Here is a 24573-nt window from a genome sequence, read left to right as displayed (position 1 = left end):
AATCCCACTGAAAGTGACTCATCAGGTTCAGGTGCTCTGGACTGAGGCCTCAGCAAAACTACCCTGTATAAAATGAGCAAAGGTTTGAGGAGAGGGTCCTGTTCTACCCCCCAGAACGGTCAGGATCACATCCAGGGTACCCCACAAACCCCAAGCCAAGCAGAGGGCAACTCAGATTTTGTCCCACCTGCTTTGGATATCATTGCCCGGAGGTGAATGCCCAGAACGCCCAGCCTCCATTGCCCACAGAGCCAGGCCCAGTTGGGTTGGAGTATAGACTTAGAGTTACAAAAGTAGGCAATCGGAGTCTGAGTTTGAGGGATTTGTGCTCTGGGATTTCTCACCCCTCAGACATCTGCAAGGCATCTCTAAGCCTCCTGCTGTTTCCTCACCACACACACACACACCTTCACATTGTTTTCAAGTCCCAGGAAATCTTAACTGTTGGGGCAGTTTCTGCTTCTCACTTTGGGGGAGAGAGGCCTTGCCCATTGCAGAACTAGCCCTTTAGCCCTGAGACCTCTGGTGGTATAAACCTGGTGGCAAGATAGCAACCAGAAGCTAGAACCAAACCCAGGTCTTGGGCTGGTGCCTGTTAGGGGTTTCAGGATTGGTGAGGGCACCACAGTTATGCCTGACCTGCACTCCCCCTTCCTTCCTGCACTATGGATGGAGGAGGCCAAGGACTCCTCAGACCCCCATAAGTTGTCGGGCTACACTGAGCACAGGACTGGATGATGTGCTGTTTTTAGAAGGCCACAAATTCAGGAGATTTCAGTGGGACTGATTTAGGATGCTGTGTGTTTGGGGAGTGGGGGTTGGGAGAGAGGTAGGTGCCTGCTGCCTCTTACACCACCCTGTATAAAATCTGCAATACAGCTTCTTCCATGTACCTGTGCCTGAAATTTCTGCAATAAAGAGGTGTTTGTAAACTCTGGTTTCTTTCTTCCTGCCTGAGGGTGTCAGGCCTGGGTGGGCAGGGGATGCTGGGGGACATTAACAATGTGATGTTCATGGTTTGACCATCTCCCCTTGCAATTCCTCGGCTTATGATTCCCCTGAGACCTTGGGTTGCCCTGCCCCATTTCCCCAAAGGGAAACCTAGGCTCGTACCAATTCAGCTTCTTCCTTGGTAGGGTCTTAGGGACTGTAACCTGGGCGGCTGAGTTGATCCAGTTCCAGGCCCATCATGAGCCCATGTTCTGGGAATGGACATAGACTGGGCAGGAGATCCTGAGCCGAATAGGGGTTTGGGCGGTCCAGTACGTGGACATTTGCTCTACCTCAGCCCTGAGGAACGCCCGTTGACCAAGGGGTCCAGGAGCAGCGAAGCTCCCGCCCCCCCAGCCCGGAACGTTTCTTCTCCACCCCGCGCAGGTTCCGGGAGCCGGCGCTCCGGCGGGCCGGAAGTGGAGGCGGTTGGTGGGGCCGGTGGGGTACACGGACGCGGCGCGGGCGGCGGTTTGCTGGCTGCGGGTGGACGGAGTCGAGTGACCGGTGTCCTGGTGTCTGGTCCCGGCAGGGCTGTGCGCGGCTGCACCGTGCGCGTCGGCAGCGAAACGAACGCGGCGCGGACGAGGCGCCCGCGGCTGGGCCCATGGCCTCCTCCTGCGCGAGCATCGACATCGAGGACGCCACGCAGCACCTGCGGGACATCCTCAAGCTGGACCGGCCCGCGGGGGGTGAGCCGGGACAGCGGGGGTGGGCCTTTGGCGAGCGGGCAGAAGGGCGGCGCGGACCTCAGGGTCCGCAGGTCCCTCAGGACCCATACCGCATCTTCCTGGCTGATGAGGTAAGACGAGGGTTGGAGCAGTAAATTCCTGAGCGTGCCCCACAAGGGTGCAGATCCCTTCTCATCTCGGTGCCGGGCCGTTGTGCCTCGTCCTTCAGCGTCTCTGCTGAAGGTGAGGTTCCTTCTTTCAATCCGCAGGGCCCCCTTCGTGTCCTGGCTCCAAGGTCTGAAGTGTTCCTGGGACTAGCTCAGGTTCCCCATCCTTATGCCATATAGTTCAGAGGCCTGGTCTGGGCCCTGTATGCCGAGTTCTGGGTCTAGACCTAAGCACTGTGCTGAGGAGCCACTGGTCACCCTCTGCAAATTGCCCTTCACTCTGGAATACAGACTCCAGGCCTGCTGTTCTAAAATTGATTTTCAGGAGGCAGGTGACCACCCCCGTTTTATGTCCTTTCTGGGATTAAAGCAAATCACAGACTGCACGGCCCTGATTGGATTAGGCTACAAACATCTGCAAGCACTAGTTTATATTTCCATTCATTTAGACTTTACATGGGCTTGCAGTGATACCTCAGAGCTGCTCCTGCCCTCAAAGAGCCCCCAGGACATAGAGAACTAATGAGGTTGTAATATAATGCTGTTGTCAATGAAAAAAAAAAAAAAAAAAGGAGTAATTTGGTACTGTGATGGAAACAGGGTACTGAGGTTGGGGCTGGAGAGTGCCTGAGAACAGATTTGAGAGAGAAGACAATGTTCAGGCTAGGTGTTAATAATATGAACAGGTGATTTGGTGTCAGGAATGGCACTCTGCAAAGAAGAAATAGCATGTGTGAAGGCACCAGTTTCCTGACAGGTCTGGGGACCTGTGAAAAGTTGTAGTGGTTGAAAGACCAGCTGGTGATGGTGGTGTGGGGTATGCAGTGGCCACAGCTGAGAATTGGTGTTTCTTCAAACCCTGTTCTTAAACTTGCTGGGAGGCCCAAACTAGCTGCTTTTGAAAGCAGGCACTGGTGCTCACACTGGGTGGGTTTAGCTACCCCTTGCCACCTGGGGAAAATCCATCTGCTGCCTGAAACCACTGAGCACTTTGCCCCACACCTGGAGTCTGTGCTCCCTTTACTTGTGAGCTTGGCTTAGACCGCTCATGCTCATCAGCTCTGTGAAGACTAGAATGCTCAAAGGTTTGGTAGAGTCTGGCATGGCCAATATTTTGCAGATTGTTTGTCCTCGTGGTAGCCTGCCTGGGAGGGAGAGTGGCCAGCTTACCCCTGAGCAGCTAAAGTGTCTCTGATCCAAGTGAAGTGGCCTGGAGGTTTTCCACTTAATTCCTTATATGTTGATTGGTACTTAATTGCCTCACTTGCCAAATAGCTCTTTTTTGTCTCCTCTGGAGGCACTGGAGGACCATGTCAGATGCCAAACTATTTTATGACTAGAAACTTGCCATGTTTTTCAGTGTGGAGCACTAGTCTCCTTGTCACCTGGGAGTTTTAGGGTGGTATCCGAGCCTATGAGGGTGCTTGAAATAGCCAACGGCAAGCAACTGAAATGCTGCCTTTCCTGACTACACACCTTATCCTAGAGTTTCTCTCCATTGTCCAGCTCCTTCGTGTCCATTCTTTCTGAGGTTACCTGCCCAAGGTGGCTTCTTCTGAGCCATTTCTTTGAGGGGCTTGTTTCTTTCTTTCTTACTCCTACATCATATCAGTGTACTTTCATGCCTTGGGAGCCCATCTTCCCTTCTCTACCATCTGCCACTGTCTTGGTCTAGGACCTGGTATCTCTTACCTGGATTCTTAACTATTCTACATGCTGCTTTAGAGCAGTCATTCTTCTGGCCATAGCAGACCAGGTCACCTTCCCGTTTAAAACTCTGTGTGGCTCTCAATGCCACAGGGAGAATTTAAGCACCCAAGCTTCATATCTGAGACCTCTGTGGCTTGTCTTTCCTCCATCTTTCCTATGTTTGTGTGTTCCAGCCACACTGGGTCTGATGGACCTCCTTTTATGAAGTCTGTCCTGACCCTTCCCATGCTTTCCCTCAAGTACAGAGTCCCTCTGTGCTAATCTGGGCCTAAATATTAATTGGCTTCACAGGGTTCTTGATGGCTTTACTCCAAAAACATGCATGTCTTTGGTCCTTGCAGACATTGTGTCAACCATCAGTGTTTATGGAACAAAAGATGAACCAAGGGTACTCCTCCCCACTGACATGGCTCCCTGTTTTGTTTTGTTTTTTAAGATTTTATTTATTTATTTGACAGAGAGAGCACAAGCAGGGGGAACCACAGAGGGAGAGGGAGAAGCAGGCTCCCCACTGAGCAGGGGACCCTGGGATCCTGACCTGAGCCAAAGGCAGACGCTTAACTGACTGACCCCCCAGGTGTCCCGAGGACCTCATGGTTCTTAAATGAAGGTCTGCAGGAGGAGAGGCCAGTGGGCAGGTGGAACAACCTCAACAGAGTGGACCTTTCTGTCCCCAGGTCCCAGTGCAGAGAGCCAGCGGCCATCTAATGCCTACAATGGGGATCTTAATGGGCTTCTTGTCCCAGACCCCCTCTGCTCAGGTGATGGTACTTCAGCAAACAAGCCTGGTCTCCGGGCCATGCCACCTATTAACCTTCAGGAAAAGCAGGTCATGTGAGTGTCTGGGAAATGGCAATGGTGGTGTTGGGGTCCTTGGGGTGGTGTACTTAACCACATTATATTTGTACTAGGATGAGGGGCAAGGACAAGCTCAAGAGCTTGGGCTGGATCTGAAGTTTGGGCTTCCATTTTAGCATGGAAATAGGCCCATTACTAAGGAGGGAGGTGAGCAAAGGGAGCTGTGGGTATGGGGACCAGTGGACCAGGCAGAGTTGAGCATCTGGACTTGACACCTTCACCAGAGTGGTTGTATTCTCTCCCCCTTCCAACCCTGCCCATTGAGACTTTGCGGGAACAGGAGTCAAGCTTGTGCACCCCTCCCCCTAGCTGCCTCACAGGAGATGACAGCTCTACATGCATCGGGATTTTGGCCAAGGAGGTGGAGATTGTGGCTAGCAGTGACTCTAGCATCTCAAGCAAAGCACGGGGCAGCAACAAGGTGGGCACCATGACGTTGTGGCACGTATGGCGGATGTGGGCACATTAAGCCTCTCCCTCCCCTCCCATGCTGCCAGTTACTGTGATGATCACCTTGACAGGTAGTGTGCCTCAGTCTCAGGAAGCCAGCGTTAGCGGCCAAATCTCTGTGGGAATCTGGCCCCAAGAGTTGTGAATAGGTGGCTGGGCTCACACATGTGTCTTTCGTATCCCCAGGGATGCTGGAGATCAACTAGGCCCTGATAAATCTACCCTAGCCCTCAGCCTCTATGACCTTCTTCATCCTTTGTTCTCAGGTGAAAATCCAGCCTGTGGCCAAGTATGACTGGGAACAGAAATATTACTATGGCAACCTGATAGCTGTGTCCAACTCCTTCTTGGCCTATGCCATTCGGGGTGAGTAGGGGCAGGAGGGAGGAGGGAGGTGTTCTGCTAGAAGCCCCAGAGATGCAGATCCAGTGTCAGACCACTCAGCCCACTCAGCTCTTAGGGTACAATAGAAGGCTTGTCTATCCTGCCTCCACCTCTGACAGGCTTTGGGGAGCTGAGGGGAAAACTGAGCTTGAGACTGGTAGTGGCAAAGAGGCAGGCAAGGGCAGGGCTTCTCTGCTGCTGCCCGGGCCTGGATACTTCCTCAGGACCTCCCGCTCTTCTGATTCCAGCTGCCAACAACGGCTCGGCGATGGTGCGGGTGATCAGTGTCAGCACTTCAGAGCGGACCCTGCTCAAGGGCTTCACAGGCAGTGTGGCTGATCTGGCCTTTGCACACCTCAATTCCTCACAGCTGGCCTGCCTGGATGAGGCAGGCAACCTGTTCGTGTGGCGCTTGGCTCTGGTTAATGGCAAAATTCAGTATCCTTTCTCTGGGGCGGGGTGGGGGCTACCAGACAAACCTCATCATCCACCTGTTTAGTCCTTAACACCGTGCTCAGAGAAGAGATCTTGGTCCACATCCAGCAGCCAGAGGGCACAGCACTGAACCACTTCCGCAGGATCATCTGGTGCCCCTTCATCCCAGAGGAGAGTGAGGACTGCTGTGAGGAGGGCAGCCCCACGGTGGCCCTGTTGCACGAGGACCGGGTGAGGGAACCAGGCATGGGGGGAGAGAAGGGTTCAGAGAAGCCATGGTGTGGGCAGGGGCTGAACACTCACCTTGTACCCTCCAGGCTGAGGTGTGGGATCTGGACATGCTCCGCGCCAACCACAGCACCTGGCCTGTGCGTGTCAGCCAAATCAAGCAAGGCTTCATCGTGGTAAAAGGCCACAGCACTGTAAGCCTGCCACTGACTGCCCCCCTGCCCTCCCCTGTTTCTTTATGCCCCTCATCTCTTCCTTGAACCTTCAGCTGCGCAGGCAGCTTTACTGGCACTCTGCCCATGGGAACTCTGAACACAAAGTGACCCTTACCTAGAGAGTGCACACCTAACCTGCTGAACCCTGTGAGGCTGGTCTTCTCTACAGCCCCTCATTTAGTGAGGCTTTGATACAGACATACACATCCACTGTGGGTCAGCTCAGCTCACTGCCATCCTCACCGGAGAAGGGCTTGCTCCCACCACTAGTCAGGTGGCAAAGCAGGGCTCTTTGGGTTCTTCCCAGTGCCTGAGTGAAGGGGCCCTCTCACCTGATGGGACTGTCCTGGCTACTGCAAGCCATGATGGCTTTGTCAAGTTCTGGCAGATCTACATTGAGGGGCAGGATGAGCCAAGGTAAGGCAGGGCCTGAGGGACCAAGACCTCCCCCGCCCCCCGGTGAGGACAAGATCATCCACTCATGTCCCTTGTCTGCCTCCTTGCAGGTGTCTGCATGAATGGAAACCTCATGATGGGCGGTCCCTTTCCTGCCTCCTGTTCTGTGACAACCACAAGAAACAGGACCCTGAGTGAGTGAGTGGGCAGGCAGGCGGGTAGAGGGCTGGACCTTGGTTCTCCAGTAGGGGGCCCAGCCAGCTATTCGATGCCTTGCTGCTTTGCAGAGTCCCTTTCTGGAGGTTCCTCATCACTGGTGCTGACCAGAATCGGGAGCTCAAGATGTGGTGCACGGTGTCCTGGACCTGCCTCCAGACCATTCGGTAAGCAGAGGCTGAGCAGGGGCAGCAGGGTGACAGATTGGGCTCTTTCCACTTTCTGTCTCATTAATCCTGCCTCCCCGGCCCCACAGCTTCTCCCCAGATATCTTCAGCTCAGTGAGTGTACCCCCCAGCCTCAAGGTTTGTCTGGACCTCTCAGCAGAATACCTTATTCTCAGCGACGTGCAACGGAAGGTAGGCTCTCGTGGGGACAGCCTGGGCAGAGCTGGTATCGTCAGGGAGGCAGGGGTGTTGGGCACAGCCCCAGCACTCCCAGCCTCTGAGCCCAGCTGTGGGTGTACTGTGTGTGCAGGTCCTCTATGTGATGGAACTGCTGCAGAACCAGGAGGAAGGCCGTGCCTGCTTCAGCTCAATCTCTGAGTTCCTGCTCACCCATCCTGTGCTGAGCTTTGGTATCCAGGTTGTGAGTCGCTGCCGACTGCGGCACACTGAGGTTCTGCCTGCCGAGGAGGAGAATGACAGCCTAGGGGCTGGTGAGCTGCTCAGGGTCAGGGAACATGTTTGTCTGTAGCGAAGTGTGGAGGCATAGAGGGCCAGGGCTTAATTGCCCGCGCTGTCTTCGTAGATGGGACCCACGGAGCTGGTGCCATGGAGTCTGCAGCCGGTGTGCTCATCAAACTCTTTTGTGTGCATACTAAGTGAGTGTGTTGGGGAATCTGACCTGTGCCCTGTCTGTGCCCCTCCCCACCCTACTGATGTTGGCCTCTTTGAGCTCTCTCCCATGCTCACCCTTCTCTGCCTGTAGGGCCTTGCAGGATGTGCAGATCCGTTTCCAGCCGCAGTTGAACCCTGATGTGGTGGCCCCGCTCCCCACCCACACTGCCCATGAGGACTTCAGTGAGTGAGGTGTAAGAGGGAGGCAGGTTAGACTGACCAGGGTCTGAGATCTGACTCAAGTGGCAGCTTTCCCCACAGCATTTGGAGAGTCTCGACCTGAACTGGGCTCTGACGGCCTGGGGTCATCTACCCAAGGCTCCCAGCCCGACCCCCGGCGCATAGTGGAGCTGCCTGCGCCCGCTGACTTCCTCAGTCTGAGCAGTGAGACCAAGCCCAAGCTGATGACACCTGACGCCTTCATGACACCTAGCGCCTCCCTGCAGCAGGTGTGCTGGGGGAGGGGTGTGGGGCGCAGGGCAGGGGGCCCCTGGACCACCCCACGTGCAGGCCACAGCCTTACTCTCCTGCATCTCCCCAGATCACTGCGTCCCCCAGCAGCTCCAGCTCCAGCTCCAGCCCCAGCTCCTCCTCTCTTACAGCCGTGTCTGCCATGAGCAGCGCCTCCGCTGTGGAGCCGTCCTTGCCCAGGTGAAGCGACGGTCAGAGTTGGGGGATGGCGGGGGCTGGTGCCAGGTGATGCCAAGCTCTGGCTGCTACACCTCCGCCTTCCTGCCAGCAGGCCGCCTGAGGAGCTGACCTTGAGCCCCAAGCTGCAACTGGATGGCAGTCTGGCGCTGAGCAGCAGCAGTGGCCTGCAAGCAAGCCCACGCAGCCTCTTGCCCGGCCTGCTCCCAGGGCCAGCTGACAAACTGACTCCCAAAGCACCTGGGCAGGTGTGTGTGTGGGTGTGTATGAAGTGCAGGGTGGCAGGTATGTGGTAGTGGGAAGCTTGGTGGCACTTTCCTCCCACAGCACCTGAGGTCGTTCCCTGAGGTCATCCCAGCCTCCCCTGTTCCCTGGAGGGCAGCTTTTCAGCCTGTATCCATCCCCCCCTCCTCTCCTCCTGGGCTGTGGGAGTTTTGACCTGAATCCCCCTTCTCCACTGTCCCGTCGCTGCAGACGTCAGGCCTCTTCTGTGTGCCCCCCACCCCCACACCCCACCACCTAAGCCCCATCTTTGCTCCGCCTCAGGTGCCTACTGCTGCCTCTGCACTGTCCCTGGAGCTACAGGAAGTGGAGCCCTTGGGGCTACCCCAGGCTTCTCCCAGCCGCACCCGCTCCCCTGATGTTATCTCCTCAGCTTCCACTGCCCTGTCCCAGGACATCCCTGAGATCGCCTCTGAGGCCCTGTCCCGTGGTTTTGTCTCCTCTGCTCCTGAGGGTCTTGAGCCAGACAGTATGGCCTCAGCTGCCTCAGCGCTACACCTGCTGTCCCCACGGCCCCGGCCGGGGCCCGAGCTTGGCTCCCAGCTTGGCCTGGATGGAGGCCCTGGGGATGGGGATCGGCACAGTACCCCTTCCCTTTTGGAGGCAGCATTGACCCAGGAGGCCACAGCCCCTGACAGTCAGGTCTGGCCTACGGCACCAGACATTACTCGTGAGACCTGCAGCAGCCTAGCAGAGAGGTGAGGAACCTGGGAGGGGAACGTGTGCTGGTGGGAGGGGTTCCAGGTAGAGTCATCCGCTGTTGAGTTGGCCTGTTCCTTCAGTCCCAGGAATGGCCTCCAGGAGAAGCACAAGAGCCTGGCCTTCCACCGCCCACCTTATCACCTGCTGCAGCAGCATGACAGCCAGGACGCCAGTGCTGAGCAAAGGTGGGTACCACCCTACACTGTTCCTCTCATGAGGGAGGGCCCGCAAGTGGCTCGGGGCTGATTTTTCTCCCTCCCCTTTTCACAGTGACCATGACGATGAGGTGGCTAGCCTTGCCTCTGCCGCAGGAGGCTTTGGCGCCAAAGTTCCCCCTCCACGGCTACCGGCCAAGGACTGGAAGACCAAGGGTTCTCCTCGAGCCTCACCCAAGCTTAAGAGAAAGGGCAAGAAAGATGACGGGTAGGGGGTGGGGTCCTGCGGCCCGGGAGAGGGGTGGTCCTCCGGCTGCCCTGCGTGACATGGCCTGAGGCGCTTCTTGTCCATGGCAGGGATTCGGCTGTGGGATCCCGGCTCATGGAGCACCAGGTAAGTGAAGTAACGGCCTTTCTATTTCTGAGACTTCTCCCTGTGAGGATGGGGGAGAGCTCTGGGCCATTCCCTGGTCTGGTGCGTGGGAATGTATGGGGCAGGCATCACCTGCCTGTCGCTGCTCTTGGCAGGTGGCAGAAGCTCCTGAGGACTGGCCAGCACTGATCTGGCAACAGCAGAGGGAGCTGGCAGAGCTGCGGCACAGCCAGGAAGAATTGCTGCGGCGTCTTTGCAGCCAGCTTGAAGGCCTGCAGAGCACTGTCACGGGCCACGTAGAACGCGCCCTGGAGTCACGGCATGAGCAGGAGCGTATCCTTACGGGTCATGGCCCGGCATGGCATAGGGGTGGGGACGGCAGCAGCATTCTTGGCCCAGGAAGGGATGTGGGACCTGCCCCAGGCCTATTCCTTAGCTGCAGTGCAGAGCGGCGGCTGGAGCGGGCACTAGCTGAGGGGCAGCAGCGGGGTGGGCAGCTGCAGGAGCAGCTGACCCAACAACTGTCCCAGGCACTGTCTTCGGCTGTAGCTGGGCGGCTGGAGCGCAGCCTGCGGGATGAGATCAAGAAGACGGTGCCTCCGTGTGAGCTGGGCGTGGAGACTTCTGGGTGGGCCAGGTGGGAGTGGGGCTTCCTGTCTGCCAAGCTGCCTTTTGTGGCTCCACCTATTCCTCCTGGTCCTGCCACAGGTGTCTCCAGGAGCCTGGAGCCAGTGACAGGCCAGCTGAGCAGCTCAGTGGCCACCAAGCTCACAGCCGTGGAGGGTAGCATGAAAGAGAGTATCTCCAAGCTGCTAAAGTCCAAGGTGCTGTAGGGCCCGAGATGCGGGAGGTTGGTGGTTGGTGGGCCTGGTCATGCCAACTTGGGCTTAGCCTTTCAACTCAGACCTCCCTCTACCCCCAGAACCTGACAGATGCCATTGCCCGAGCAGCTGCAGACACGTTACAGGGGCCGATGCAGGCCGCCTACCGTGAAGCCTTCCAGAGTGTGGTGCTGCCAGCCTTTGAGAAGAGCTGCCAGGCCATGTTCCAGCAGATCAATGATAGCTTCCGACTGGGCACGCAAGAGTGTGAGTGGGGTCATATGCCTCGCGGTGGGAGGGGCTGCCCCTCTCTCCCCTACCATCCCTCTCATGGCCTCTGTGGTCGCCTTCCAGACTTGCAGCAGCTGGAGAGCCACATGAAGAGCCGGAAGGCGCGAGAACAGGAGGCACGGGAGCCTGTGTTGGCCCAGTTGCGGGGCCTGGTCAGCACACTGCAGGGCGCCACTGAGCAGATGGCGGCCACCGTGTCCAGCAGCGTCCGGGCTGAGGTGCAGCACCAGCTGCACGTGGCTGTGGGCAGGTGTGTGGTATTGGGCAGGGTATTGGGCAAGGTGCCGGGTTTGGAAAGTGCCAGACCAGACTTCCTGTCTACCTCATCTCCCTCACTTCCCTTTGCAGCCTGCAGGAATCCATTTTAGCACAGGTACAGCGCATCGTTAAGGGCGAGGTGAGTGTAGCCCTCAAGGAGCAGCAGGCCACCGTGACATCTAGCATCATGCAGGCCATGCGTTCAGCTGCTGGCACGCCTGTCCCCGCTGCCCACCTCGACTGCCAGGCCCAGCAAGCCCATATCCTGCAGCTGCTGCAGCAGGGCCACCTCAATCAGGCCTTCCAGCAGGTATGCCAGGCAGTAGGTCCAGGTAGGGTCAGGCATCTCCTGACAGGGCCCACATACCATACCCTACCTGCCAAGCTCTGGGTGGTCTGGCCCCAGTACACTGTTCTTGATTCTCTTTGGCTTCAGGCCATTTCCCCTTCTTTCCCCTTTGCCTGAACCCTTTCGAAATTTCTACCTCTGCTTACCTTGCTTCATGAGCACTCCTCTTAGGAAACCTTTCCTGATCCCCCAGAGTAACAACACAGTTCTCTAGTACTGTCTCTGGGCTCCTGAGCATTCCCCCTCTGGAGCCCTCAGTACCCTCCTCTGGTCATCCTCACCCGAACCACACGGCCAGACAAGCAGGTATTCCCTTCTGACCTTAACTATAAACACTCTTCTGTCCCTAGGCCCTGACAGCTGCTGACCTGAACCTGGTGCTGTATGTGTGTGAAACTGTGGACCCAGGGCAGGTTTTTGGGCAGCCACCCTGCCCACTCTCCCAGCCTGTGCTCCTTTCCCTCATCCAGCAGCTGGCCTCTGACCTTGGTACTCGAACTGACCTCAAGCTCAGGTGAGTGGACTCGGGGATCAGGAGACAGGCTGGGGTGAAGGTGGAGGAGCAGTCCAAGCAGAGACTCCTGCCTGACTCTGCTTCCTAATTTTTTCCACCAATCCCCTCTGTCCCCATCCATCTCCGACTTTGAGCCCCCCGCTTTGTCAGCAGTCGTTCTGGGCCTCAGTGCCACCAGGGGGCGCTCCCATCTGCTGGAGCCCACCTTTATCCTGTCCCTTTCTTCCACCACAGCTACCTGGAAGAGGCTGTGATGCACCTGGACCACAGTGACCCCATCACTCGGGACCACATGGGCTCCGTCATGGCCCAGGTGCGCCAGAAGCTCTTCCAGTTCCTGCAGGCTGAGCCACACAACTCACTTGGCAAAGTGGCCCGGCGTCTCAGCCTCATGCTGCATGGCCTTGTAACCCCTAGCCTCCCTTAGCTAAGCCTGCCTTGCCCAGGGGTGGGGAGGCACTGAAGGCCAGCAGACAGGCCTAGGGCAAAAGCAGGGTCATGTCTACTCTTTTACGTGCTCAGGCTCCCACCTCGGGGGTGTTTGAGGGGAGAGCACTGGCTGTGGTCTATAGGCTGTGGTAACCAGCAGGTTTAGGCTGGGCCCAGGGTGGGTATTGTGCCTTCTTGGGTTCTGCCATGCCTGGAGCATGACCCCTGAGATCATGACACCACTTGAGTTGAATTTTCCATGTTCCTTTTTACCTCCGATTTGGATCTTTTTGTTTTTGAAAAACATTGAGAAATTCAATTAAATGCTTTTGGAATAAAATGGAGTATGTGTGTGTTTTTGGTGTACTTTTGATAAGGACCTTTGTTCTCTCTCCCCTCTCTCTTCCCTTTGTGGAGCTCTGCCTAGGCTAACCCAGGTGCCTGGACACCCACCCTCATCTGCACAGCTGCCTTCCCAGATCCCCTCTCCATCTCTGAGACAAGGGCCCTGGGGTCAGCTCTGCAGTTGCCTGTGTCCCCAGCTCTTCTCTCTGGGGTCCCTGCCCTCCTTCCCGGTCTGGGTACTGGGGCGGGGCCGCCAGCTGGCCTTGGGCCCCGCCCCCGGCTCCCATCCAATCACAATCCCTTCTTCCGGGGGCTGGGCCGAAGGGCTGAGCTTCCAAGCTGCTTCCAAGCTGCTAGCTCCAGCACTAGGCTCCCAGCCGGGGATGATGCGGGGATGATGCACAGCTATTGCTCCTGTCAGCACTGCCAGAGACTGCCCCGACCTTCCGGTGTGCTGGGGCTGTTGCTGCTATTGCTACCACTTGGTGAGTGCGGGAGTGCTGGACCCAGCTTAGCGGCTGGGCGGCACACCCTCTTCCCGGTCTAGGTATAGGGCGTGTGAGAGCTGAGGCCCAGCCTTCCTGAACCCTGGGAACCAGGCTGGAGAGGAGGTGCGAGGGCTTCAGGGAGCGGATTATACGTGCCAGTGGCTTCAGGATGCAAAATGGGCATGAACTGACACCTAGTCAAGGGGAAAGGACCCCAAAATTCCACATTGCCCATTCTGGTAAAGGGAGACCTAGGCTCTTGTGAGACCCCCTAGACCAGCTGTGGGACCCCTGAGGCCCTCTCTTAGGGTCTGACCTGGATTCTGGCCCCACCTATCCTGCTCTACCTGGCTGAGAACACCTGTCTTTGGGGATGGGGTGGGATGGCCAAGTAAGCTAGTCCAGCCTTCAGGACAGTTAAGGGAGCCCATAGCCCTGGACCCTGCCCCTCTTCTGTGTCCTGACTCCTTCACTTGGACCATCCTCACCTGATCTGTCACCCTAGAAGCTCAGAGAAAGAGCCAACCCCTTGGGACAAGACACCTCCTTCCCCCTGCTCTCCACATATCCTGTCCGGGTTGTGCCCAGAGGGGAGCCAGTGCAGGTGGATCCCCAGACATGCCCGTTGGTTCCCGTGGGTGCCTCTGTTTCACGCCTCTGTTTCACGCTGAGTCACGTCCCCCAAGCATACCAAGGTAAACAAGCCCCCAGGGGCTTGGCCATGAAGGGGGGCGGGGCGGCTCGTCCTATCAAACATTCTCCACCCCCACCCCTAGTCCTTGCATCTCCCCTGGCAGCAGCTGCAACGGGCCGAGGGGACTGTGACACCATATACCAGGGCTTCGCGGAGTGTCTCATCCGCTTGGGGGACGGCATGGGTCTTGGAGGCGAGCTGGAGACTGTCTGCAGGTAAGAGCAGGTGTGAAGACAGCCACCTAACTGTGGGACCCCCCACCACCCTGGGGCCTGAACCTTTCCCTTCCCATTACAAAAACCTCTTTGCCCCACCAAATTATCCTAACCCCAAGCCTTTAACAGGTCTTGGAATGACTTCCACATCTGTGCCTCCCGAGTCCTGTTGCACTGCCCAGAGGAGGCCACCGCTGTGTGGGAGTCACTACAGCAAGAAGCTCGCCGGGCCGCACACCCGGATAACTTGCATGCTCTGTGCGGCACCCCTGTGCGTATTAGGGAGCATGGCACAGGCCCTGAGACCAACCAGGAGACGCTGCAGGCAAGAGCATCTGCACCCACCCCCACCCCGACACCCCCGCTGCTGGCGGCTGCTCTGGCGCTCGCCTGCCTCCTGGGGCCTCTGGCCTAGCCAGTCTGGTGGAGTAGCAGCACCCCTGCCTCCTACCGGGGCTCTGCAGAGTGCTCTTGGCTTTCATTAAAGGTATTTATGTTTGTACTAAGCTCTTTCCTTTCTTCTGGCCAGAGCCAGCCCCGCTTGGTCGGGGCGGAGCCTCCAGAAGCTGATCCCCAGGGATGGATGGGCGGGGCCCATGGCCACCACAGGGGACTCAATCTTTCTACTTACAGACACTCATTTCCCAGGGCTGGCTGTGCAGTTTTCCATTGTGTGTAGGTTCCAGGAGCTCTGGTGGTGACCCGAAATCTTCCGGAATGCACAGCCTTCCTCTGTTCTCCTGGGCTGGCATTTCTACCTCCTGCCTGCCCCTCCTATTCTGGCCCCATGGGCATGTGAGGGGGTGAAGTGTCCCACCCCACCCCCACCCCCCTTGAGCCAGTTCACCACCATCCCCAGGTTCGTTCTGGCCTCCACGTTCCTGCCATCTCTGCTAACTACCATCTTGGCCTTCAAGACAGATTAAGTGCTGGGCGCCTGGGTGGCTCAGTTGGTTAAGCGACTGCCTTCGGCTCAGGTCATGATCCCGGAGTCCCAGGATCGAGTCCCGCATCGGGCTCCCTGCTCAGCAGGGAGTCTGCTTCTCCCTCTAACCCTTCCCCCTCTTGCGCGCTCTCTCTCACTCTCTCTCTCTAATAAATAAATTAAAAAAAAAAAATCTTTAAAAAAAAAGACAGATTAAGTGCTTTTTCTTCTCCCTCTCCGGGGTCCTGGTCTATCTGAGGGGAACCTGTTCCAGAAGGTGGGGAGTCCATGTTGGGGTCTATATTCAAGTCCCTGAGGTGACCTGGAGCTGCAGAAACTAGGGTCCTGATGAGGGTTCCTCCGGCCTCTGCTGTACCTTGTTCTTTGAGAAGAGGTATGCACTGTGAAGTCAATAATCCCAGAAGACGTTCTGGAAGCATGGAATGAGTATGTGGTGTGTGAGGAAACCCTGTTCATCCTGGTGGAGAAGAGCAAGAATATGCATGGGCAGAATCCTGAGGGAAGGAGGAGTCCTCAGAGAGGGTGAAACCCTCTCTCAATCAGTCCTCCACCACCACCTCTAGGACCTTACCCCAAGCCACCACCCCATGACTTGTGTGGACAGTGCCATGGCCTCACTGACTTCTGCTCTCATTCCCTCTGCTTTACCCACCCCCCCTTTTTTCTAAATTTAGAACCGATTCCGATGTTAAAGCTCCTTTTCATTGTCTATGAGGCCCTGCATAAGCCAGCTCTGCCCACAGTTGATTCAGTCCACTCCTGCGACTCCCCTCTGTCTGAGCATGGAGCAGGAATCTACCTACTCAACAGTCCTTGGCATCAGGGGAGGCTTCAGGGAAGGCATGTGATGGGGGGTGATAGAGGAGGTCAGGATGTGAGACTTACAGGTGGTAGAAGAGAGATGGGGCTGAGTTGGAGAGGGCTTTACAAGAGGAGCCCAAAGGAATCAAGGTAGGAATCTAGAGCTTAGCAGGCTAGGTTTACACTAAAACCCCCCATGCTGGGGGGTACTGCCTCCAGGACAGAATCAGCCCTAACTGAACCCTTGTTTGGCTCCAGGGTGACAGGTGCCTCCAAAGACCTCCATCCTCGTGTGTAGGAGCCCTACTTCATCCATTCTTCCCAAACACCGTCCCATTCCAGTTAGCTCAGATACCTCAGTCAACTCTCTCTGCCCTACCTTTGTTCCTCTGCTTCATTCACCTGTACTTTCATCTCCACTTCTATCTCCCAACCATTTTTTTTTAAAGATCTGGGTTTATTTATTTATTTTTTAAAAGATTTTATTTATTTGACAGAGAGAGATACAGCAAGAGAGGGAACACAAGCAGGGGGAGTGGGAGAGGGAGAAGCAGGCTTCCTGCTGAGCAGGGAGCCCAATGCGGGGCTCGATGCCAGGACCCCGGGATCATGACCTGAGCCGAAGGCAGAAGCTTAATGACTGAGCCACCCAGGTGCCCCTTCCAACCAGTCATTACCCATCTTCTCACATCACCTAAAGGAGAAAGTTCAGGAGAAAATCCCTCCCAAATCTGCCCCACTTTGACCACCAGAATTTTCCAAAAGTAAAGGCCAGGCTTTTATCCCTTTGGGTCTTTTTTTTTTTTTTTTTTTAATATTTTATTTATTTATTTGACAGAGAGAGAGTGCACAAGCAGGGGGAGCAGCAGAGGGAGAGGGAGAAGCAGGCTCTGCTGAGCAGGGAGCCCAACGGACGTGGGGCTCGATCCCAGGACTCCGGTATCAGACCAGAGTGGAAGGCAGACGCTTAACTGACTGAGCTACCCAGCCCTTCCCCGCTTTGGGTCTTTGTACATTTATTCTCTGTACTCAGAATGCCCTTCCCCATATCCTCCTGGTGAACTCCTTTTCTTGCTCAGTATCACTTCCTTCCTAATCCTGACTCCAAACCTGAATCAGAAGCCTCCTACAGGTCCACACAGCTCCCCAGTTGTCTTCTCAGTACTGATAACACTGGCTTACTACTGTCTGGGTCCAGGTCAGAATTCTCCACTCTGGACTCCCCAAGCATCCTCTTTATGTCTCTAGCACACAACTTAGGGCTGGGTATAAAGAGTACACTTGTAGAAGTGTGTGGAATCAAAGACAGAAACTCTAAGCCCAACATAGAAAGTATTATAGTCAGTAAGAGCTTGGATTGAGAATGACCTCAGCATGGAGGATGTGTCATTTGGGGCAGCCCCCTTACCTAGCTTGGGCATACTTTGGGAAGGATGATGCTGGGAATCCAGACCCCGAAAGTCTTCTCACAGCCCCTCTTGGTGGATGGCCAGGAGCAGCCTGCTTCCAGGAGCAGGGGCTCAACTGCTTTGGCCAGCCATCAGGGGGATTACCATCCTCCTGCTGTGACCTACTTTACCCTGGTTTTTGCTAAGTCCCTGCTCTTCCCTGGAATTGACCGACCTGGAGTGTGTGCATGGGGGTGGGGACAGAATCTGCTTTCTGGCCAGGGGCTTAAGAGCTTTGTATCTTTTATCCCAGAACTGGAGGAGAGGGGTGGGCTGATAGCCAGACTGGGCCCTGGACACATCTGCCCAGGCCAGAGCATAATGGTGATGGTGTGTCTCACATTTACAGCTCTGTGGACATGGAATAGCTTCTTGCTCAGGGGAGAGACTGGGCGCTGAATGTCCTGAACCCAGTCCCTCTGCATCAACATACCTCTTCATCTCAGGACCCTGTGTTCTTTGCCAGAGTCCAGACCAGCATCTGCCAGTAGCAAGGGCTCAATAAATACTTGTTGGATTTGCTGAATGTCTGTAAAACTGGGGTGTTGTGTGTGTTTCTAAGCCCCACCAACCCTAGAATTCCATATTACTCTTAACCTTCACAACAACTCTGTGGGGTCAGGATTATGATCCCCATAAAACATAAGAAAAATGAGGCTTGAGGAGAAGAGTCTTGCCTAAGGTTACACAGCTGTGAAAGTGTCAGAGCTTGGGATATGATCCCAGGTTTGTTTGACCCCAAAGTCATGCCCTTAATCACTAGACTTTTGGAAGTGACCTTTTTGGGGGGGGGGGGGGAGGTGGGGGAGCAACGATTTTTAAAGGTGTTTTTTAATTCTTAATTTTTTTAAATTTAAGTTCAATTAACCAACACACAGTACATCATTAGTTTCAGATGTAGTGTTCAACAATTCATCAGTTGCGTATAACACCCAGTGCTCATCACATCATGTGCCCTCCTAATGCCCATCACCCGGTTATTCTGCCCCACCCACCTCCCAAAGGTGTTTTTTTTAAATAAAATTTTTTATGAAACTCTGCTATGTAAAACAGACCATGATGTTTTATTACTTTTAATTTATTTTTAGGTTTAAAGTATAACATTAGCTTATAAGTCAATTAAAGATAATTTCATGTATGAAGTAAATAATATTTTAACAAATGAACCGACAGAAATGAGGTAGATGGAAGGAGGTTAGAATGCCCTTATTACCTCCGGCATCTACTTTTCCCCCCTGTAATTTGGGTTTATTGTAAAGTAATGAGATAATTCTGATCTTCTAGAGATGTCTTAATGGTAACAATTTTTTTTAATCTACTTGATTTGCAGTTTCAGAATACACTTAAATTCAATAACGAATTAAAACAAAACAAAATTAGTTTAAAACAAAAAACCGTTACTCCGATGTTAGCCCAAGACTCACTTCACCTTCACTGATCCTCAAGTTAACCATTTGCAACTCCACTGTGATGCAGGCCAAATTTAACACTTCTGAGGGCCTCAATTATTTTAATTGCAGTAAAAAAAAGTGATTTGCTAATGAAATTTAAATCGATCCTTTGCGGAGGCACTGCCAAAAACTTCTGTTGAAACGCACTACGTCCCCACCTTTGCACTACAGGGCGTCCTTCTGCCCTAACCAGAAATTTGACAGTTTCTTCCTACCCCCCCGGTAGGAAGGTCCCTCCCGGTGCCCTATAGTGGAGGTACTTTCAGGGTTACTTAGACTCACCCAAGGGAGAGAGTAAGTTCCCGCTTCGAAGGCGTTGATTGGCAGGCCACGCTCGGAGCCGCGATTAAACGCGTAGCCAGTCTCTCCCGAGGTCCTCCCCCTCCCCGCCCCAAGGGCGGCCTGGGTTTGTTTTGGCGTAAAGCGCGCGCTGTGATGACGTCACGACGCTGACGCCTGAGGATGGCGGCGGCGGCGGTGGCGGCGGCGGCGGCGACCCTGTCCGCGGTCCGGAGAGGGTCGGCACAGCCGCCGAGACGCCGAAGACCCCGCCGTCCGCGCGAGGTGAGGCGGCCCGGCCCAGGGCGACGGCCCGACGGGCGGGAGGGGCTAACGCCCTGCGGCCACGGTCGCTTCCTGGCGCCCTGGGCCTATTTCTGCCCAGCCCGGAGCCCTCGGCCGGAGCCCGGTGTGCCGGGGCCTACGGGACTGGGGAGCAGGCCAGGCGATGGCTGCTAGGGATCCCTGGTGTTCGAGGCTGGATGGGCCTCAAAACATGCTGCTGTGCTGGGTTAGCCCGTCTCTGGGGCCGCGTGGGCCTGGTGGACGTGGTCAGCTTCCCTGCCTGCTGTTCAGCCAGCCGGCGTCGGTCAGGGTGAACTAAGCAGATTATCCTCACTGCCTTCTCGTGTCCGGCACCTACTTCACACCCCTCCTTTGCGACTGAACGCTAGCAGTTGTCGGGGCAGCTGGTCGCTTTCGTGTTCAGGCTGGGAAAAAGCAGGCTTGAGAGTAGCCGCGTTGCTTGCTCCGCAAGCCATCATCCTTCAGCTTATAAGAGGAAGCCCAGCTCCCCACGCTCACTCCCCCGCCACGAAGCTGCTGAAGTGATAATTCCCACCTGAAAATTTGAATAAGTCCTTCACTGCCTGAAACTGGATCCCTGGTGCCTACAGGATGAAGTCCAAGCTTCATAGCAAGGCGTTCAGGGCTCTTCATAATCTGGTAGAGGCCTAATCCGGAAGTCAACACCTGGGCACTTCTGCCCTCTGTTAGGGCACGTGAGCCCGCTGTGCTCGGTGTTTTAATACCCTTGTACTTTAGATATGCATTTTGTAATACTCTTCTTTAGCCCCACCCCCAATCACCAGAATGGAAAATTTACATCTGTCCTTTAAAATCCACCTTAGATTTCATTTTCTTTTCCAAGGGAAAAGTCTTACTTTCTTCACACGTAACCATTGGCTCCTCTGTACTTTTATTCATGTGACTACTGTTGAGTATATCATGTTGTGTCACTCGATGGTGGGTCTGGGTCTCCTGTCTGCATCTGAGTGTCTGGCGTAAAGTAGGAGCTGAATGGACTGGGATAGGTTGCTGGTTTAAGACTAGGAACAGGTTCACTGTATTATTGAGTCCCTGTCAGGGGCCAGGATCTGACATGAGGACAGCAGGTGGGTATCTCCTGTTTGAACATGCACATATATTCATGTGGTAGGTGGTGCAGCCTTGTCAACTTTGGTGGTCTAAAATCTCTTGGGGTAGTTTTTCAAGATAGAAATTCAAGACTCTCACTCTCTGATATTTGGATTCAGAAGATCTGGAATCTGGTAGGAATCTGTTTTGAAAAAAACACCTCAGGTGACTTTACTCTGCTCCCTGGTTGAACATCTTTGTCATTGCACTAGGAATCTGTTGTGTCTTCTTTGTCCAGTGGGAAGGGCTAACTGTGCGGTGTAGTCTCATTGCCCATACTTGGGAAGGCACTGTGATTTGCTGGTTTGGAGTCAGAAAGGGCTTGGATTTATGGGCTTTGGAGTCAGAAAGACTTGGATTCAGTTCTTGTTTGTGAGATCTTGAGGTCCTTTGAGCCCGATTTTGCTCATTCCAAAATAGCAATAATCATGCCTACTGTGTGTGGTTGCACAGAGGAGTGAGAGTGCACACAAGATGCTTAACACAGGGGCGCCTGGGTGGCTCAGTCGTTAAGTGTCTGCCTTTGGCTCAGGTCATGATCCCAGGGTCCTGGGATCGAGCCCTGCATTGGGCTCCTTGCTCGGCGGGAAGCCTGCTTCTCCCTCTCCCACTCCCCCTGCTTGTGTTCCCTCTCTCTCTGTGTCTCTCTCTGTCAAATAAATAAAATCTTAAAAAAAAAAAAAAAAAAAAAGATGCTTAACACAGTTGGAACTCGGGCAATGGAAGCCACTTAGTACTAATGACTGTTTTTCCCAGAGTGTGTCCCTTGTCAAAAGGAGATCTCAGGAAGCCCATTTGCTCTCCAGACTGAGCCTCATGTAGGAAGCTGCCTTATATGACTTCCTCGAGGTAATTTCTGCATATCAAGGAAAGCTCTGACAAAACTGTGCTTCTACTCAGGGCAGTTGCACTTGGTCATTCCTCTAGAAGAGATTTGGAATGCTGATTCCCTAGAGGGTGGGTTTGCTGCATAAGCACTTTGTCTCCTTCTAGTTGCAGTTCCTTTGCTTGTTAAATTGTATAAATGAGCAAAGTGCAGCTCTCAGGAAACCTGTTTGCCTCTGACCCTGAGCTAGAGTTGCACCTCACCTGGAATGGAATACCCCTGCAGATCCTACTGTCCATGGAATCTGAACTAGATACGGGGGATCTTTGTCAGTCACAGTTCATAGTTAAATGAGTGAGGCTTTGGTTTGGCCTTCTGTCTTATCTTATAAGTGTTAGGGTGTTCTTTGGGCAATTTTATCCTCTTCAGAGCTTCCCGACTGTGTGATATGAATGAGCTATAGGTGTGCCAAAGTATTGAAGCCTTAAGCTTCCAGATCGCCCAGAACAGCTGCCCCCCTCAACCGCAGGGTGCACAGAGAAAAATCGGAGAAGTACAGCCCTGGAGGAACGGAAGCAATTCTGCTTGTTGAGAACTAGAGAGAGACTTATTTATTTGAACTCCTTTTCCTTCCAAGAATCTTACTCAGTGACTATTAAGTGGATTTGTGTTGGCTAGGGCATCACTGAGCTAATTCTTGGGACAGCCTTCTGTTGCCGTGGTGTCTGATATGATGCTAAAGTAGAAAAATGTAGTGTTTTCATTTTGTGGGAGAAAATTATCTCGGGGGCGCCTGGGTGGCTCAGTTGGTTAAGCAACTGCCTTCGGCTCAGGTCGTGAACCTGGAGTCCTGGGATCGAGTCCTGCATCGGACTCCCTGCTCAGCGGGGAGTCTGCTTCTCCCTCTGATCCTCCCCCTCTCATGCTCTCTGTCTCCCATTCTCTCTCAGATAAATAAATAAAAAAAAAAAAAGAAAAGAAAATTATCTCAGAGGGTCCCCTTCCAGACTGCCAGTCTTGAAGTGGCCTCATAGGACATCATAAGAGAGACTCTTGGTGTGGAACCATCTGTGTATAAGTTCCTTGAGAGTAGAGATTATGGCAGCCTTCTTTTTGTCTGTCACAGCCCCTGGCTGAGTTCCTGGCCCAGAGCAGGAGCTCAGTAAATATTTGTGGGTTGAGCCTTGGGATTTTGGAAGGAGGAGCCCAGATACATTGCCAGAGTCTGTATTTCTCATGATGGGCTGGCCAGTGGGTGGGATGTCTTAGATGGAGCTGGGGTCATGATAAAATGAAGACACAGCAAACTTTTTAACTTTTCTGCTTCTCTCAGCCCTAAGACCAGAATCTCTGCCCACCAATTATTACCATGTAAAGCTTGGTACCTAGCTGGAGTCCTTGAGAAGTCGTGTCCTGAGTTACTGTATTCCAAGAAGAAGTCATAACAATTTTTATTACAAAATAATATTAAAAGTTAAAACATAGGTGTGAATGATGCACAGTGTCTTCAGACACAAACACTAAGAATTTGGTATGTATTCTGGCACTTTAAAAAATTCATATGATAGTCTCTATGTCTACAATATATATTTTTGTTAACTTTAAAAATGTAATATGTGGTGATGATTTTTTTTTTTTAAGAATTTATTTATTTGACAGAGAGAGACACAGCGAGAGAGGGAACACAAGCAGGGGGAGCAGGAGAGGGAGAAGCAGGCTTCCCGTTGAGCAGGGAGCCCCATGCGGGGCTCGATCCCAGGACCGTGGGATCATGACCTGAGCCGAAGGCAGATGCTTAACGACTGAGCCACCCAGGTGCCCCTATGTGGTGATGATTTAAAAAATAGCAACAGCACAGGAATATGTATAGTGAAAAGTGAAAGTCTTCCTTCCTTCCTTCCTCCCTTCCTCCCTCCCTCCCTTCCTTCCTTCCTTCTTTCCTCCCTCCCTCCCTCCCTCCCTCCCTCCCTCCCTTCCTTCCTTCCTTCCTTCCTTCCTTCCTTCCTTCCTTCCTTCCTTCCTTCCCTCCTTCCTTCCTCTCCCTGTTCCCTTCACATTTACACACCCTAGAGGCAGTCACTGTCAACAGTTTGTCTTTTCCCTTTCCAGGATATTTTTCCCACATATATGTCTGTATCTTTTTTTAAACCCCTCATTGGACATATGCTTCAGATACTATTTTAAACTACTTATTACATCATGGATATGGGTTCTGGCACGAAGCCATTCAATAAAATTGACTGGTATCTTTCTTTCTTTGTCAGTATATATGGATTTACCTCATTCATTTCAACAGCTTCAGAGTGTTCCATTATATGAATGGATCTTAATTTATGTAATTATTCCCTTACTGATGGATATTTGGGTAATTCCATTTTTTCATTATTATAAAGAACATTGCCATGAACTTGCTTGTACAAATATATCTTTGCATACTTGTGGAAATGGTTTTATAGAATTATTTCTGAAAATGGAATTGCTAGATGCAGTGTCCGTTTCCTTGCTTCAGAAAGCAGACTCACATAGCTCCCCCTAAGGTTGCTGAGATCTTTGTTCGGGAGTTTTCATCTAAAGAGACAAACTCCTTTTTTTTTTTTTTTTTAAGATATTTATTTATTTTTATTTGACAGAGAGAGACACAGCGAGAGAGGAAGCACAAGCGGGGGAGTGGGAGAGGGAGAAGCAGGCTTCCCGCCGAGCAGGGAGCCTGATGTGGGGCTCGATCCCAGAACCCTGAGATCATGACCTGAGCTGAAGGCAGACGCTTAACCGACTGAGCCACCCAGGCACCCCTGAAGAGACAAACTCTTTTGCCTGGTGTCTCTGCTTGCCTCATGATGGTTAAAAGTGTTGTTTAGCAGTTACTTATTTCTGGGATTACTGGAGATTACTGCCTACTTCATTTTAATAGATAGTCTTTCAAAACAGGGGAGCATGATATAGAGAAGCTTTTCTGTGGAGAACAGTCTTAGGGGACGTTACTGGAGAGGGCAGGGTGCCTATGGGCCTCTGCCTGGGACACAGCCACAGACTCGATTTATGTGGCCAGAAAATTGTTTCAGGAACCATCCTAAGCCCCTGCCCTCTTTCTTCCATGTGGTCAAGTCTGGAAGCTTGTGGACTAACTTGCTTTGGAGTTCAATTAACAGTCTGTACGACAGACCTGAGAGCTCTAGCTTACTTTGTTATCGAGGACATTTACACGGGCACCGAAAGAGCACGGCTCTGGTTTAGTTACTAATCTGGCCTCTTCTTGCCACTTGAACATTTCAGAGGTTCTGAG

The 24573-nt window shown here is 53.5% G+C and overlaps 3 protein-coding genes across 13 annotated transcripts in view; all 3 read left to right on the top strand.

Annotated features, from left to right (window-relative positions):
• The first annotated feature begins 1193 nt into the window (after positions 1 to 1193).
• EDC4 (enhancer of mRNA decapping 4) lies at positions 1194 to 12721 on the top strand. Of its 7 annotated transcripts, none has more exons than XM_045890890.2 (29): positions 1449 to 1682; positions 4216 to 4372; positions 4706 to 4817; positions 5113 to 5212; positions 5479 to 5668; positions 5749 to 5896; positions 5983 to 6087; positions 6416 to 6525; positions 6615 to 6698; positions 6792 to 6887; positions 6977 to 7079; positions 7198 to 7378; positions 7471 to 7543; positions 7651 to 7742; positions 7821 to 8008; positions 8101 to 8210; positions 8302 to 8455; positions 8754 to 9187; positions 9272 to 9376; positions 9462 to 9614; positions 9704 to 9740; positions 9875 to 10052; positions 10167 to 10322; positions 10428 to 10543; positions 10642 to 10807; positions 10895 to 11081; positions 11180 to 11399; positions 11789 to 11952; positions 12187 to 12721. In XM_045890890.2, exons 1-29 carry the CDS (start codon positions 1598 to 1600, stop codon positions 12377 to 12379), a joined length of 4197 nt encoding a protein of 1398 aa, XP_045746846.1. In that variant the 5' UTR covers positions 1449 to 1597; the 3' UTR covers positions 12380 to 12721. The 7 variants fall into 7 exon arrangements, with proteins under 7 accessions (XP_064436410.1, XP_064436409.1, XP_064436408.1 ...); XM_045890889.2 differs by having other exon boundaries at positions 8299 to 8455; positions 12187 to 12670; XM_064580342.1 differs by lacking the exon at positions 1449 to 1682 and adding an exon at positions 1772 to 1792 and having other exon boundaries at positions 7809 to 8008; positions 8299 to 8455; positions 12187 to 12670.
• A 139-nt stretch (positions 12722 to 12860) lies between these two features.
• On the top strand, positions 12861 to 16921 carry NRN1L (neuritin 1 like). Of its 2 annotated transcripts, XR_010407988.1 has the most exons (3): positions 12861 to 14123; positions 14253 to 14610; positions 16709 to 16921. XR_010407988.1 is itself a non-coding variant. In XM_064580345.1 (2 exons), the coding sequence occupies exons 1-2, from the start codon at positions 13936 to 13938 to the stop codon at positions 14536 to 14538; spliced, it is 474 nt and encodes a 157-aa protein (XP_064436415.1). In that variant the 5' UTR covers positions 12861 to 13935; the 3' UTR covers positions 14539 to 15255. The 2 variants fall into 2 exon arrangements, 1 of the variants encoding a protein (XP_064436415.1); XM_064580345.1 differs by lacking the exon at positions 16709 to 16921 and having other exon boundaries at positions 14253 to 15255.
• Positions 16922 to 19182: 2261 nt separating this feature from the next.
• PSKH1 (protein serine kinase H1) overlaps positions 19183 to 24573 on the top strand; it is a 41856-nt gene continuing 36465 nt past the window's right edge. For all 4 annotated transcript variants that reach the window (XR_010407987.1, XM_045890885.3, XM_064580344.1 and 1 more), the window contains exon 1: positions 19183 to 19333. The gene's annotated coding sequence lies outside the window, so the exon portion shown is untranslated. The remainder of the gene's footprint in view (positions 19334 to 24573) is intronic.

Source organism: Mirounga angustirostris, unplaced genomic scaffold (assembly GCF_029215605.1).
Source record: "Mirounga angustirostris isolate CCGP_5_RB_7025 unplaced genomic scaffold, mMirAng1.0.hap1 SCAF_16, whole genome shotgun sequence".
NCBI classification, from domain to species: Eukaryota; Metazoa; Chordata; class Mammalia; order Carnivora; family Phocidae; genus Mirounga; species Mirounga angustirostris.
This window is presented reverse-complemented; position numbering and strand designations above follow the sequence as displayed.